We start from the raw sequence: 17,202 nt of genomic DNA on the forward strand, positions 1-17,202 counted from the left end.
AGTAGGCCAAAGAAATGTGTGACTTATGTACTAACTTTCCAGTTTTCCATACTGAATGTTTTCTAGTGTATTGTGTTTGTGTACCTAAATGAATTTCCATGTAAAATGGACAATAAAGAATATTGTATCATATCATTAATTTAAAGTCAAAAAATGCATGTACCAATCACAGATAATCCTTTAATATTTCCTAGAGTACTGAACAACATATTCATGTGTAGTACTTCATTAGAATGCCCCTTTAAAAACCACACATTGGTTCAACAACTGCCTGAGTTTGTGCCCCTGTTTCAAAGACCATACTCACTGGTGTTAATCAGGTCTTCAGTCTCCTCCCCATTCTTCCTTTTCTTTCACTCCCACAATGTCCTCCTTTTTTATTGAGGGAGCCTCCTCTTCCAGTTTGAAAGCTTCTATCTCCTCCTCTTCCACTGTAACAGCCTCCTCTTCCACTCCAAACGGTTCTTTCTCTTCTTCCAATGTAACAGCCTCCTCTTTCAATATGATATCCTCCTCTTCCATTCTGAAAGCTCCTATCTCCTCCTCTTCCACTGTAACAGCCTCCTCTTCCACTCCAAACGGTTCTTTCTCTTCTTTCACTGTAACTTCCTCCTCTTTAATTCTGAAAGCTTCTACCTTCTCCTCTTCCACTGTTACATACTCTATTCCCTCTTCCTCTTTCATTCCAAACGGTTCTTTCTCTTCTTTCACTGTAACATCCTCCTTTTTAATACTGACATCTTCTTCATCTCCTTTCACTGTAATATCCTCCTCTTCTTCTTCCACGATAATGTTCAGCCCCAGAGCTTCTTTCTCCGTCCAGCAGACCTCCGCTTCTTCAGCAAGGGATGAGTAGTTTAGTGAGCTCATGGTCAGGGATGTTATCTAGCTAGCTAGCATTAGTGACTAGCCTAGTGCTAGGCTCAGTATCAATCTTAACAATGTTGTACATTTAACAAGCATATTACGTTTAAATTGTGTTAAAAACACAGATTAATATACACATTATCAAAGGAATTTCAATGCATCAGTTTATTGTTGGCTAGTAAGCTACCGAGGTGGCTGACTTAGTTGCCATTTTGTTTTTAGGAAGAGTCCCGTCCCGTCCACTAGATTATGTACAACAACAAAAAAATCAACTGAAAGACTCACATCGCCATCTGCTGACTGGAGTTGGTAAAGCAGTTATTCACGACATTTATTCTGGCAAATAATAATATCAAAATGAGAAAATACATTTTCTCTAACCCCTTACAGCCAATACTTTCCTCATCACAAGATAAGATAATTACTTTTTTCACCCCAATGGGGAAATGTTGTTTTCTGCTCTGTGTATGTACAAACATATCATCAAACATACAAAGGACATCAAGACAACTTCAGACAATAAATATGAGAAGAAAAGATGAGCTTCTACTTCAGTCAAATTTATTGTAAAAAAGCCTTTACATTTCTTACAAAATAATAAGTTGTTTTATTGTTAGATAAAAACAAAGATGTTGGCCTACTCAATAACATTAATAACTATTTTAGTGGTGACTCAAATCTGTAGCCTATAGTACAGTGAGTAGTCTAGATAGCTCATTTAGAAAAATGTGATATTATTCTTCCCTTTTTAACATTACAAGTAATAATAGAAATCGACATCTCTGTCTAATTCCATCTCCATCTGTTTCTTTCTCGTAAGCCTTTTCCCCATCCTGGAATCTGAGACTTTATGGGAATCTGTGGTAGAGAAGAAGAATGTATGAACAATTTTGGCATAGACACTATACATTACCCCCTAGTTATCATCATCGTGATTTCTATAGTTTAGGCATATAGCTAGTTACCTAGCTAGTGTTTGTGTTATCCAGCTAGCAATAACAGTGTTTGGTAACATTAATACGTTTGCTAGCGTTTAGTTACATTGAAAAGGGGTAAACGTTACTCATAGTGTGTTGACTCAAGTAGCTAACGCTAACATGCTCTGTGTGTCTCACCATAACATCTTCCATTTAATAAAATAGGACAGGAGGTTTCAATTCACTAACAAAACGTGTGTCTCACCTGGAGAACAAGGTTCAGGAAGGATAATACCACCGAGCCCAGCTAGCGTTAGCCAGCTAGCTAGTAGCTACCATAGCATATTGCGAGCTTTAGCCAGCCAGTCAATGTTAAAATACAATGTAAAATGTTCGAGTACTCAAATAACTTTGTGGTAATGAAAGCAAAAAACTGATTTTTCTATTTTTCTTTGCAAATGTATTAAAAAAAAACACTATTTACATAACTATTCAGACCCATTGTTATGAGACTCGAAATTGAGATCAGGTGCATCCTGTTTCCATTGATCGTCCTTGAAACGTTTCTACAACTTGGAGTCCACCTGTGGTAAATTAAATTGATTGGACATGATTTGGGAAGGCACACATCTGTCTATATAAGGTCCCACAGTTGACAGTGCATGTCAGAGCAAAAACCAAGCCATGAGGTCGAAGGAATTGTCAATAGAGCTCTGAGACTGGAGCCATGGGATTGTGTTGAGGAACCATCCCTACAGTGAAGAATGGTGGTGGCACCATCCCTACGGTGAAGCATGGTGGTGGCACCATCCCTACGGTGAAGCATGGTGGTGGCACCATCCCTACGGTGAAGCATGGTGGTGGCACCATCACTACGGTGAAGCATGGTGGTGGCACCATCACTACGGTGAAGCATGGTGGTGGCACCATCACTACGGTGAAGCATGGTGTTGGCACCATCACTACGGTGAAGCATGGTGGTCCACCATCACTACGGTGAAGCATGGTGGTGGCACCATCCCTACGGTGAAGCATGGTGGTGGCACCATCATGCAATGCAGATGTTGTTCAGCGGCAGGAACTGAGAGACTAGTCAGGATCGAGGGAATGATGAACGGCGCAAAGTACAGAGACATCCTTGACGAAAACCTGCTCCATAGTGGTCAGGACCTCAGACGGGGCGAACTCGATCGAACATCTCTGCAGAGACCTGAAAATAGCTGTGCAGTGACGCTGCCCATACAACATACCTGACACAGAGCTTGAGAGGATCCGCAGAGAAGAATGGGAGAACCTCCCCAAATACAGGTGTGCCAAGCTTGTAGCGTCATACCCAAGAAGGCTGTAATCGCCCACAAAGGTGCTTAAACAATGTACTGAGTAAAGGGTCTGAATACTTATGTAAATGTAATAGTACATTTTTTTTAATACATTTGCAACATTTTCTTTGCAACATTTTCTAAACATCTGTTTTTGCTTTGTCTTTGTCATTATGGGGTATTGTGATGTCATTATGGGGTATTGTGTGTAGATTGATGAAGGGGGGGAAAAACTATTTAATCCATTTTAGAATATCAAGCTCTAACGTAACAAAATGCATTGTAATTCTCATAGTTATATTGTAACAAGACAATATTCACGTTGTCGGCCAGAAGGGTAGTTAATGTTAACAACGTCGAGGTAGCTAGCTAGTTCACTACACGACACTATTCACAATAGCTACTAGTGAATTTCCTTGCCTGGTACAAGATAGCAATATGACGATAGCTTTAGTACATTAGCTATCATGCAGTGTGAAATAATACGTTTTGACTATCATAGCTCTGCATTCATAGAAAATAACCTTGGCTTTTCAATCCTTTGCTCTTCTGACTCCTAGCTATAAAAGCTATCTAATGACATTACTGGGATGGTTCTATACTAGTTACCTAATAACAGTACTGGGATGGTTCTATACTAGTTACCTAATAACAGTACTGGGATGGTTCTATACTAGTTACCTAATGACATTACTGGGATGGTTCTATACTAGTTACCTAATGACATTACTGGGATGGTTCTATACTAGTTACCTAATAACAGTACTGGGATGGTTCTATACTAGTTACCTAATGACATTACTGGGATGGTTCTATACTAGTTACCTAATGACATTACTGGGATGGTTCTATACTAGTTACCTAATGACATTACTGGGATGGTTCTATACTAGTTACCTAATAACATTACTGGGATGGTTCTATACTAGTTACCTAATGACTGGGATGGTTCTATACTGGGATGGTTCTATACTAGTTACCTAATGACATTACCGGGATGGTTCTATACTAGTTACCTAATAACATTACTGGGATGGTTCTATACTAGTTACCTAATGACATTACTGGGATGGTTCTATACTAGTTACCTAATGACATTACTGGGATGGTTCTATACTAGTTACCTAATGACATTACTGGGATGGTTCTATACTAGTTACCTAATGACATTACTAGGAGGTTCTATACTAGTTACCTAATAACATTACTGGGATAGTTCTATACTAGTTACCTAATGACATTACCTGGATGGTTCTATACTAGTTACCTAATGACATTACTGGGATGGTACTATACTAGTTACCTAATAACATTACTGGGATGGTTCTATACTAGTTACCTAATAACATTACTGGGATGGTTCTATACTAGTTACCTAATAACATTACTGGGATGTTCTGGGATGGTTCTACTGAAGATGTTGGACATTACTGGGATGGTTCTATAGGTTACCTAATGGTTCATGACAACATTACTGGTTTACTAAAAGACCATAACATTAGTGAATATTACAATCCAACTAGTTACTGGATGGTTCTATACTAGTTACCTAATGACATTACTAGGAGGTTCTATACTAGTTACCTAATACCATTACTGGGATGGTTCTATACTAGTTACCTAATGACATTACTGGGATGGTTCTATACTAGTTACCTAATGACATTACTGGGATAGTTCTATACTAGTTACCTAATGACATTACTGGGATGGTTCTATACTAGTTACCTAATACCATTACTGGGATGGTTCTATACTAGTTACCTAATGACATTACTGGGATGGTTCTATACTAGTTACCTAATGACATTACTGGGATGGTTCTATACTAGTTACCTAATAACATTACTGGGATGGTTCTATACTAGTTTAATGACATTACTAATACTAGTTACCTAATGACATTACTGGGATGGTTCTATACTAGTTACCTAATGACATTACTGGGATGGTTCTATACTAGTTACCTAATGACATTACTGGGATGGTTCTATACTAGTTACCTAATGACATTACTGGGATGGTTCTATACTAGTTACCTAATGACATTACTGGGATGGTTCTATACTAGTTACCTAATGACATTACTGGGATGGTTCTATACTAGTTACCTAATGACATTACTGGGATGGTTCTATACTAGTTACCTAATGACATTACTGGTTATACATAAAAGACCATGTAGTGAATATTACAATACAATCCTAGTAACAGTACTGGGATGGTTCTATACTAGTTACCTAATGACATTACTGGGATGGTTCTATACTAGTTACCTAATGACATTACTGGGATGGTTCTATACTAGTTACCTAATGACATTACTGGGATGGTTCTATACTAGTTACCTAATGACATTACTGGGATGGTTCTATACTAGTTACCTAATGACATTACTGGGATGGTTCTATACTAGTTACCTAATGACAGTACTGGGATGATTCTATACTAGTTACCTAATGACATTATTGGGAGGGTTCTATACTAGTTCTAATAATAGTTACCTAATAACAATACTGGGATGGTTCTATACTAGTTCTGATACTAGTTACATAATAACATTTCTGGGATGGTTCTATACTAGTTCTAATACTAGTTACCTGATAACATTACTGGGAGGGTTCTATACTAGTTACCTAATAACATTACTGGGATGGTTCTATACTAGTTACCTAATGACATTACTGGGATGGTTCTGTACTAGTTACCTAATAACAGTACTGGGATGGTTCTATACTAGTTACTGGGATGGTTCTATACTAGACATTACTGGGATGGTTCTATACTAGTTACCTAATAACATTACTAACTGTACTGGGATGGGTTCTAATACATTACTGGGATGGTTCTATACTAGTTACCTAATGACAGTACTGGGATGGTTCTATACTAGTTCTAATACTAGTTACCTAATAACAATACTGGGATGGTTCTTTACTAGTTCTGATACTAGTTACATCATAACATTTCTGGGATGGTTCTATACTAGTTCTAATACTAGTTACCTCATAACATTACTGGGAGGGTTCTATACTAGTTACCTAATGACATTACTGGGATGGTTCTATACTCGTTACCTGATAACATTACTGGGATGGTTCTATACTAGTTACCTAATGACATTACTGGGATGGTTCTGTACTAGTTACCTAATGACAGTACTGGGATGGTTCTATACTAGTTACCTAATGACATTACTGGGATGGTTCTATACTAGTTACCTAATGACAGTACTGGGATGGTTCTATACTCGTTACCTAATAACATTACTGGGATGGTTCTATACTAGTTCTAATACTAGTTACCTAACAACATTACTGGGATGATTCTATACTAGTTACCTAATGACATTACTGGGATGGTTCTAAACTAGTTCTAATACTAGTTACCTAATAACATTACTGGGATGGTTCTATACTAGTTACCTCATGACATTACTGGGATGGTTCTATACTAGTTACCTAATACCACTACTGGGATGGTTCTATACTAGTTCTAATACTAGTTACCTGATAACATTACTGGGATGGTTCTATACTAGTTACCTAATGACATTACTGGGATGGTTCTATACTAGTTACCTAATGACATTACTGGGATGGTTCTATACTAGTTACCTAATAACAGTACTGGGATGGTTCTATACTAGTTACCTAATAACAGTACTGGGATGGTTCTATACTAGTTACCTAATGACATTACTGGGATGGTTCTATACTAGTTACCTAATGACATTACTGGGATGGTTCTATACTAGTTACCTAATAACATTACTGGGATGGTTCTATACTAGTTACCTAATAACAGTACTGGGATGGTTCTATACTAGTTACCTAATAACATTACTGGCATGGTTCTATACTAGTTACCTAATGACATTACTGGGATGGTTCTATACTAGTTACCTAATGACATTACTGGGATGGTTCTATACTAGTTACCTAATAACATTACTAGGAGGTTCTATACAGGTTCCTAATGACATTACTGGGATGGTTCTAGTTACTAGTTCTAATACTAGTTACCTAATAACATTACTATGGTTCTATACTAGTTACCTAATGACATTACTGGGATGGTTCTATACTAGTAGTTACCTAATGACATTACTGGGATGGTTCTATACTAGTTACCTAATGACATTACTGGGATGGTTCTATACTAGTTCTAATACTAGTTACCTAACAACATTACTGGGATGGTTCTATACTAGTTACCTAATGACATTACTGGGAGGGTTCTATACTAGTTACCTAATAACATTACTGGGATGGTTCTAAACTAGTTCTAATACTAGTTACCTCATAACAATACTGGGATGGTTCTATACTAGTTACCTCATGACATTACTGGGATGGTTCTATACTAGTTACCTAATACCACTACTGGGATGGTTCTATACTAGTTCTAATACTAGTTACCTAATAACATTACTGGCATGGTTCTATACTAGTTACCTCATGACATTACTGGGATGGTTCTATACTAGTTACCTAATGACATTACTGGGATGGTTCTATACTAGTTACCTAATGACATTACTGGGATGATTCTATACTCGTTACCTAATAACATTACTGGGATGGTTCTATACTAGTTCTAATACTAGTTACCTAACAACATTACTGGGATGATTCTATACTAGTTACCTAATGACATTACTGGGAGGGTTCTATACTAGTTACCTAATAACATTACTGGGATGGTTCTAAACTAGTTCTAATACTAGTTACCTCATAACAATACTGGGATGGTTCTATACTAGTTACCTCATGACATTACTGGGATGGTTCTATACTAGTTACCTAATACCACTACTGGGATGGTTCTATACTAGTTCTAATACTAGTTACCTAATAACATTACTGGCATGGTTCTATACTAGTTACCTCATGACATTACTGGGATGGTTCTATACTAGTTACCTAATGACATTACTGGGATGGTTCTATACTCGTTACCTAATGACATTACTGGGATGGTTCTATACTAGTTACCTAATAACATTACTGGGATGGTTCTATACTAGTTACCTAATAACATTACTGGGATGGTTCTATACTAGTTACCTAATGACATTACTGGGATGGTTCTATACTAGTTACCTAATAACAGTACTGGGATGGTTCTATACTAGTTACCTAATAACATTACTGGGATGGTTCTATACTAGTTACCTAATAACAGTACTGGGATGGTTCTATACTAGTTACCTAATAACATTACTGGCATGGTTCTATACTAGTTACCTCATGACATTACTGGGATGGTTCTATACTAGTTACCTAATGACATTACTGGGATGGTTCTACACTAGTTACCTAATAACATTACTAGGAGGTTCTATACAGGTTCCTAATGACATTACTGGGATGGTTCTATACTAGTTCTAATACTAGTTACCTAATAACATTACTGGCATGGTTCTATACTAGTTACCTCATGACATTACTGGGATGGTTCTATACTAGTTACCTCATGACATTACTGGGATGGTTCTATACTAGTTACCTAATGACATTACTGGGATGGTTCTATACTAGTTACCTAATGACATTATTGGGAGGGTTCTATACTAGTTCTTATACTAGTTACCTAATAACAATACTGGGATGGTTCTTTACTAGTTCTGATACTAGTTACATCATAACATTTCTGGGATGGTTCTATACTAGTTCTAATACTAGTTACCTCATAACATTACTGGGAGGGTTCTATACTAGTTACCTAATGACAGTACTGGGATGGTTCTATACTAGTTACCTAATGACATTACTGGGATGGTTCTATACTAGTTACCTAATGACAGTACTGGGATGGTTCTATACTGGTTACCTAATGACATTACTGGGATGGTTCTATACTAGTTACCTAATGACAGTACTGGGATGGTTCGATACTAGTTACCTAATGACATTACTGGGATGGCCCCTTGGTTCTATGGCTATGAAGATGTTGTGTATGGATTGTATAAGTGTTATACTCAACTCTTCTGCATGACAATCATTACTGGTTATACATAAAAGACCATGTAGTGAATATTACAATACAATCCTAGTAACAGTACTGGGATGGTTCTATACTAGTTACCTAATGACATTACTGGGATGGTTCTATACTAGTTACCTAATGACATTACTGGGATGGTTCTATACTAGTTACCTAATGACATTACTGGGATGGCCCCGCCCTATGGCTATGAAGATGTTGTGTATGGATTGTATAAGTGTTATACTCAACTCTTCTGCATGACAATCATTACTGGTTATACATAAAATACCATGTAGTGAATATTACAATACAATCCTAGTAACAGCCGTGTGCACTTTTGTTTTCTTCTGTAGGATTTGAGTTTTGAAGAGAGCCGCAGACCGCCCAGGGGCACAGGATGCAGAGAGAATTGGACAGGAAGACGTATCCAACAAAGACAGTTTTGAAGAGAGCCGCAGACCGCCCAGGGGCACAGGATGCAGAGAGAATTGGACAGGAAGACGTATCCAACAAAGACAGTTTTGAAGAGAGCCGCAGACCGCCCAGGGGCACAGGATGCAGAGAGAATTGGACAGGAAGACGTATCCAACAAAGACAGTTTTGAAGAGAGCCGCAGACCGCCCAGGGGCACAGGATGCAGAGAGAATTGGACAGGAAGACGTATCCAACAAAGACAGTTTTGAAGAGAGCCGCAGACCGCCCAGGGGCACAGGATGCAGAGAGAATTGGACAGGAAGACGTATCCAACAAAGCAGGATCAGTGAGTTAGTCTCACCTTGTGCTTAGGTTGTTATTTGATGTTTTTAGAAGCTTTTTTTTTTTAAATGGTCTGATTGACTCAATAACCAAGTTTAGATTTCCTAATGAGCCAAGAAATGTCATAGTTATTTCTGGTTCTTTATAAAAGATAAGATGTCTAGCCCTTATTGATCCTGCCTTGCAGTACACCCCTCTCAATATTATTATGTACATTATGGATAAATACAGTTAGAATAGGGATTGTTTTTTTGTGTTTTTTTTTTTACATGTGACCAAATATTCCCTTAAAGCCACACTCTGTACGATACATATGCAACTCAAATGTAAACAATAGATGATTTGTAGTGCTTGAAGAAGGAGGTCCACTCAGTCACACAGACACACACATAGAAAACCCAGAGCCAGAGTTTGTAAAGGACCATTGAATCACAGAGAGAGTACAAATTGAAACTGTCACACAGACAAACCCATTGAAGAGCCAGAGTTTGAAAAGGACCATTTAATCACAGAGAGCGCACAAATTGAAACTGTTGCGCTCGCTATTAAAACTGACATACTTCATTTTTTCAATTAATGTCTTTAGATAAAAAAGACTTAACACATGTATTGTTGAATAGGCGTTTTAAAAGGCCCAGTGCATAAACGCGTGTTTATAAATATGTCCATACTGAGGTTGGAATAATACTGTGGAAATGATGATCATGTCCTTTCAGTGTAAGAGCTGAAATTTCAGCCTGTTTTGGAAGGATGACACGTTGGCGTTCTTGATATCCTCATCAGGCAGGAAATTAGTTATCAAATCAATATGAAAAACCTCTCTGTCAATAAGAGCTAGTTCAGTTGTTCCCTCCCCACTCAGTACCATCACAATTCTTGCAATTGAGAAATTGCTCTTTGCTGAGAAGTTATTTTGGTTTTGACCATTTGAAATTGAAAAACATTACAGTAAGGGACCTAAATATTACAGTAAGGGACCTAAATATTACAGTAAGGGACCTAAATATTACAGTAAGGGACCTAAATATTACAGTAAGGGACCTAAATATTACAGTAAGGTCCCTAAATATTACAGTAAGGTACCTAAATATTACAGTAAGGTACCTAATTATTACCCAGAAATGATTTGATATCGAGATGTTTTTAAAAACAGGCTGCATTGGACCTTTAAAGCTAGAATCTTTAGTTTGACCCAAAATTATAGTTTAAACTATAATATGTTTTGAGGCTCATACAATGTTTGTTTACATTTACATTGTTTACAAAACATTGGTGCAAATCAAAGCGTGTATTTTGGAATCTGAGTATGACAGTTGAACTAAGCTCATGAGGCATTTTATAAGTTATGTTCATCAAGAATCAATGAGTATCATTAATTTAGAAGTTTTAGAAAAGTAGGCAGCAACTAAGGATTCTATCATCGAACCAAGTTGATTTTACGTGACATGAACAAAAACGCTACTTCTCAGTCAAAAACTTAAGTCAGAACACAGCTTCTTCATTCTCTCATGTGCTTTCAGGCACCATAACCGGGTAAAACTCTTTCCACACCGGGAACAGTGGTATGGCTTCTCTCCCGTGTGTGTCCTCTCGTGCTCTTTTAGGCTCCCTAACTGGGTAAAACTCTTCCCACAATGAGAGCACAATGGTTTTTCGCCTGTGTGTATTTTTTCATGAGCTTTCAAATGACAACGCTGGATAAATCTCTTTCCACACTGAGAGCATTTGAAAGGCCTCTCTACAGAGTGTGTTCTCTCATGTTTTTTCAGTTCCCATGGTGATAAAAACACGTTTTCACACTGGGAGCATTGATACGGCTTCTCTACAGCATGTGATCTTTTATGCCTTTTTAAGTTCCCTAAATGGGTAAAACTCTTTCCACACAGGCAGCAATAGTAAGGCTTCACTCCTGTGTGTGTCCTCTCGTGCTCTTTCAGTTGCCCTGGCCAGCTAAAACTCTTGCCACACTGGGAACAGAGGTATGGCTTCTCCCCTGTGTGTGTTCTCTTATGTGACTTCAGGGCTCCTGATGAAACATATCTATTTTCACACTGGGAGCAGTGGTAGGGCTTCTCCCCTGTATGCGTCATTTCATGCATTTTCAATTTCCTTAACTGGATAAAACCTTTTCCACATTGGGAGCAGTAATAAGACTTCTCCCCTGTGTGCGTTCTCTTGTGTTCTTTCAGGTGGCTTAACCGGATAAAACTCTTTCCACACTGGGAGCAGTGATGAGGTTTTTCCCCTGTGTGTGTCCTCACATGTTCTTTTAGGTTCCAAAACCTTGTAAAACTCTTTCCACACTGGGAACATTGGTAGGGCTTTTCTCCTGTGTGTGTAATCTCATGGTTTTTAAGGTTCCCTAACTTGGTAAAACTCTTTCCACACTGGGAAGAGTGGCGTCGTCTTGCTGGTTTGGATGTCTCTGGTTCTTCTGAAAGACACTTTTCGCTGTCAGAGTGAGAGTCTTGTCTCTCTCCTGCCAAAGACAAATAAATAGAGCATTTAGTTAAATACTAAACTGAAGACCTAAAACAAACCTGAATGATACCTAGGGTTTAATCCAGACTCGGTCTCTCAAAATCCGGAGTTCAGTTTGAAGAACATTCTAGAACATCCTGGTTGGGTTCTGGAATGCGTGGCTATATTTGAAATGAACGGACTTCTTTTCAAATAATTGTCAACACATAGCCCAATGTTAAGGTGTGAGAGGTTCACTGTAGCTCCGCGTAATCTGTCTGTGGGAAGGAACATGGCTGCTCTCAACACCAGACAACAGAAAGAGTTGGCCACGACTATCCAAGAGACTGTGCGTGAGGAAATTACCTCTGCCCTCCACTTGCAATTAAGACCGATAAATTAATCTCTTGCAGTGATCCACTTCTAAAGTGGATACCTACTAAGTCTCGCAATGAACTCAAAATGGCATTGGTACTCGAGGGCATTGGATAACATGAATAAAGGCAAATCAGCTGGATCGGACGGTATTCCTACTGAGGTCTATTTAAAAATGTTGGTATCAATATTTAGACTTTGGTACTTTCTTTGCTTTCAGGCCCCTGGGGAAGGAGTGTTACGGGGGTGGGGTCTCTGGTAATTTTTTGGGTGGGGTGTAAGGGTGCTGATAAGCTGGGGGGCTAGGTGGGGAGGGAAACATGGTTTCTGGCTGTGGAGGAAGGATGAGGGTGGGTGGGGACTGAGGGGGCTGTGGAGGGAGGATGAGGGCGGGTGGGGACCGAGGGGGGTAATGGGTTGGTGGGGAGGGAAACATGGTTTCTGGCTGTGGAGGAAGGATGAGGGCGGGTGGGGACTGAGGGGGCTGTGGAGGGAGGATGAGGGCGGGTGGGGACCGAGGGGGTAATGGGTTGATGGGGAGGGAAACATGGTTTCTGGCTGTGGAGGGCGGGTGGGGGGAGGAGGGAGGATGAGGGCGGGTGGGGCTGAGGAGGGAGGATGAGGGCGGGTGGGGACCGAGGGGGCTGTGGAGGGAGGATGAGGGCGGGTGGGGACTGAGGGGGCTGTGGAGGGAGGGATGAGGGGGCTGTGGAGGGAGGATGAGGGCTGAGGGGGCTGTGGAGGGGGTGGGGGCTGTGGAGGGAGGATGAGGGCGGGTGGGGACTGAGGGGGGTACTGGGTTGGTGGGGAGGGAAACATGGTTTCTGGCTGTGGAGGGAGGATGAAGATAATGTCATGTTTATAGGCTGAGCATAGCTCTATAATAATAGATAATGTCATGGTTACAGGCTGAGCAGAGCTCTATAATAATAGATAATGTCATGTCTTTAGGCTGAGCAGAGCTCTATAATAATAGATAATGTCATGTCTCTAGGCTGAGCAGAGCTCTATAATAATATATAATGTCATGTTTATAGGCTGAGAAGAGCTCTATAATAATATATAATGTCATGTTTATAGGCTGAGCAGAGCTCTATAATAATAGATGTCATCATGTCTTCAGGCTGAGCAGAGCTCTATAATAATAGATAATGTCATGTTTATAGGCTGAACAGAGCTCTATAATAATAGATAATGTCATGTTGAGGCTGAACAGAGCTCTATAATAATAGATAATGTCTTGTCTTTAGGCAGAGCAGAGCTCTATAACAATAGATAATGTCATGGAATGACAGAGCTCTAATTATAACCATGTTTACATTGATTTGCATGCCAGCCTATTAATATATTGATGACTAATGTCATTGGATGCATTCGATCCATTGTTTCCGTTTTGTTAGTGGCCCACTGTTTAATGGTGTACACATCTTACATTGTAGCTTTAATAATTCCCACAGTAGAGAACGTATTGAAGTAGCGAACTTCAGTGGAATGACCCTTTATAACCACACATTGATTTGCGCCCCTGTTAAGATAGTACTCACTGGTGTTAATCAGATCTCCATTCTTCTCTTCTTCCTCCTCTATAACTGTGACAGTAATCTCATCCTCCTCCTCTTTCACTTTTTCAACTGCATCCTCCTCTTCTTCCACAGTAACATCCACCTCCTCTTTCACTGAAACAGCCTCACCCTCTACTTCCTTTTTAACCGTGACAGCCTCCTCTTCCTTCTCCTCTTTCACGGGAGCTTCTTTCTCTGTCCAGCAGACCTCCTCTTCTTTAGCAGGTGGGGTGTAGGATAGTGAACTCATGGTCGGGAACGTTAGACTAGCCTAGTGTTAACTAAACAGCTAGCTAGCTGACAACGTAAATATAAAAGTAACTAGTAAATTCGCAGACGGTGTTTTTAAAACACCGAGGTTAATATACACAGAAATTGTCTAAATATTACCGGTTTTATGTTTGCTAGCGAACAACCGATGTGGTTGAATCAGTAGCCTGTTGTCCTTGTTGAAGAAGTGTCCCGTCCACTAGATTATACGTCACGCAACGAGCATCAGCCGAAAGACTCCCATCGCCATCTGTTGACTGGAGTGGGTACCGCAGTTAATAAGGAAAATATTCACCACATTGTTTATACTGGCTAAAATATAAAATGAACTGATATGTTTTCTCTTACTTCTTACAAGTAATACTTTCCTACACACATATATAGAAGCTGAATATAAAATACATATAAACTGAACAAAAATATAAACACAAAGTATAAAGTGTTGGTTCCATGTTTCATGAGCTGAAATAAATGATATCAGAAATGTTCCATATACACAAAAAGCTGAGCATTTCTCCTTTGATAACAAAACGAAGGAGCTGATTGTGGACTTCAGGAGACCGCTGAGGGAGCACCCCCCATCCACATCGACGGGACAGGAGACAGCAGAGGGAGCACGCCCCCATCCACATCGACAGGACAGGAGACAGCAGAGGGAGCACGGTCCATCCACATCGACAGGACAGGAGACAGCTGAGGGAGCACGCCCCCATCCACATCGACGGGACAGGAGACAGCAGAGGGAGCACGCCTCCATCCACATCGACAGGACAGGAGACAGCAGAGGGAGCACGCCTCCATCCACATCGACGGGACAGGAGACAGCAGAGGGAGCACGCCCCCATCCACATCGACGGGACAGGAGACAGCAGAGGGAGCACGCCCCCATCCACATCGACAGGACAGGAGACAGCAGAGGGAGCACAACCCCCATCCACAGAGGGACAGGAGACAGCTGAGGGAGCACGCCCCCATCCACATCGACAGGACATGAGACAGCTGAGGGAGCACGCCTCCATCCCTCGACAGGACATGAGACAGCTGAGGGAGCAGCCCCCATCCACATCGACAGGACATGAGACAGCTGAGATCATCCATCCACATGAACGGGACAGGAGACAGCTGAGCACGCCCCCATCCACATCGACGGGATAGCAGACAGCAGAGTACAGGTGCATCCACATCGACGGGATAGGAGACAGCAGAAGCACGCCCCCATCCACATCGACAGGACATGAGACAGCTGAGGGAGCACGCCTCCATCCACATCGACGGGACAGGAGACAGCAGAGGGAGCACGCTCCATCCACATCGACGGGATAGGAGACAGCAGAGTGAGCCTAGCCTCCATCACATCGACGGGACAGGAGACAGCAGAGTGAGCACGCCCCCATCCACATCGACGGGATAGGAGACAGCAGAGTGAGCACGCTCCATCCCACCCGGGACAGGAGACAGCAGAGGGAGCACGCCCCCATCCACATGTCAGGACATGAGACAGCTGAGGGAGCACGCCTCCATCCACATGACGGGACAGGAACCAGAGGGTCACGCCCCCATCCACAGCCGGGATAGGAGACAGCAGAGGGAGCACGCCCCCATCCACATCGACAGGACAGGAGACAGCAGAGTCAGCACGCCTCCATCCACATCGACGGGACAGGAGACAGCAGAGGGAGCACGCCCCCATCCACATCGACGGGACAGGAGACAGCAGAGGGAGCACGCCCCCATCCACATCGACAGGACATGAGACAGCTGAGGGAGCACGCCTCCATCCACATCGACGGGACAGGAGACAGCAGAGGGAGCACGTCATCCACATCGACGGGATAGGAGACAGCAGAGGGAGCACGCCCCATCCACATCGACAGGACAGGAGACAGCAGAGTGAGCACGCCTCCATCCACATCGACGGGACAGGAGACAGCAGAGGGAGCACGCCCCCATCCACATCGACGGGACAGGAGACAGCAGAGTCACGCCTCCATCCACATCGACGGGACAGGAGACAGCAGAGGGAGCACGCCCCATCCACATCGACGGGACAGGAGACAGCAGAGGGAGCACCCCATCCACATCGACGGGATAGGAGACAGCAGAGGGAGCACGCCCCCATCCACATCGACAGGACAGGAGACAGAACACGCCCCCATCCACATGACGGGACAGGAGACAGCTGAGGGAGCACGCCCCCATCCACATCGACGGGACTACAATGGAGAAGGCGGAAAAGCTTCAAGTTCCTCAGCGTACACATCTCTGACAATCTGAAATGGTCCACCCACACAGACAACGTGGCTTGGCCCCCAATACCGTCACAAACTTTTACAGATGCACCATTGAGAATCACTGGTATCACCGCCTGTACGGCAACAGCACCGTCCGCAACTCCAGAGGGCGGTGCGGTCTGCCCAAAGCGTCACCGGGGCACACTGCCTGCCCTGCAGGACACCTACAGCACCCGATGTCACAGGAAGGCCAAAAAGACCATCAACCACCTGAACCACGGCCTGTTCACCCCGTTATCATCCAGAAAGCAAAGTCAGTACAGGTGCATCAAAGCTGAGAAAAAAAACAGTATCTCAAGGCCATCAGACTGTTAAATAGCCATCACTCACCGGCCTCCACCCAATACCCTGCCCTGAACCTAGTCTCTGTCACTACCCGGCTACCACCCAGTTA

The 17,202-nt window shown here is 41.8% G+C and overlaps 1 protein-coding gene across 2 annotated transcripts; it reads right to left on the reverse strand.

The window, feature by feature from the left end:
- Positions 1-1,178: 1,178 nt before the first annotated feature.
- Positions 1,179-14,750, reverse strand: LOC112240986 (zinc finger protein 431-like). 2 transcript variants are annotated; one of them, XM_042313891.1, is made up of 2 exons: positions 14,230-14,750; positions 1,179-1,725 (listed from the first exon to the last, which is right to left on the reverse strand). In XM_042313891.1, the coding sequence occupies exons 1-2, from the start codon at positions 14,495-14,497 to the stop codon at positions 1,622-1,624; spliced, it is 372 nt and encodes a 123-aa protein (XP_042169825.1). In that variant the 5' UTR covers positions 14,498-14,750; the 3' UTR covers positions 1,179-1,621. The 2 variants fall into 2 exon arrangements, with proteins under 2 accessions (XP_042169825.1, XP_042169824.1); XM_042313890.1 differs by lacking the exon at positions 1,179-1,725 and adding an exon at positions 10,285-12,329.
- Between the last annotated feature and the right edge of the window lie 2,452 nt (positions 14,751-17,202).

The sequence above is a fragment of the Oncorhynchus tshawytscha genome, unplaced genomic scaffold (genome assembly GCF_018296145.1).
Source record: "Oncorhynchus tshawytscha isolate Ot180627B unplaced genomic scaffold, Otsh_v2.0 Un_contig_2142_pilon_pilon, whole genome shotgun sequence".
Lineage (NCBI taxonomy): Eukaryota > Metazoa > Chordata > Actinopteri > Salmoniformes > Salmonidae > Oncorhynchus > Oncorhynchus tshawytscha.

Bases quoted from the DNA above. Each gene is read 5' to 3' on its own strand.
- LOC112240986 (XM_042313890.1), bottom strand. From the start codon at position 14,497: ATGAGTTCACTATCCTACACCCCACCTGCTAAAGAAGAGGAGGTCTGC. The intron at 12,330-14,229 runs GTGAGTACTATC...TGTCTTTGGCAG, and splicing joins TGGAGATCTGATTAACACCA to GAGAGAGACAAGACTCTCAC.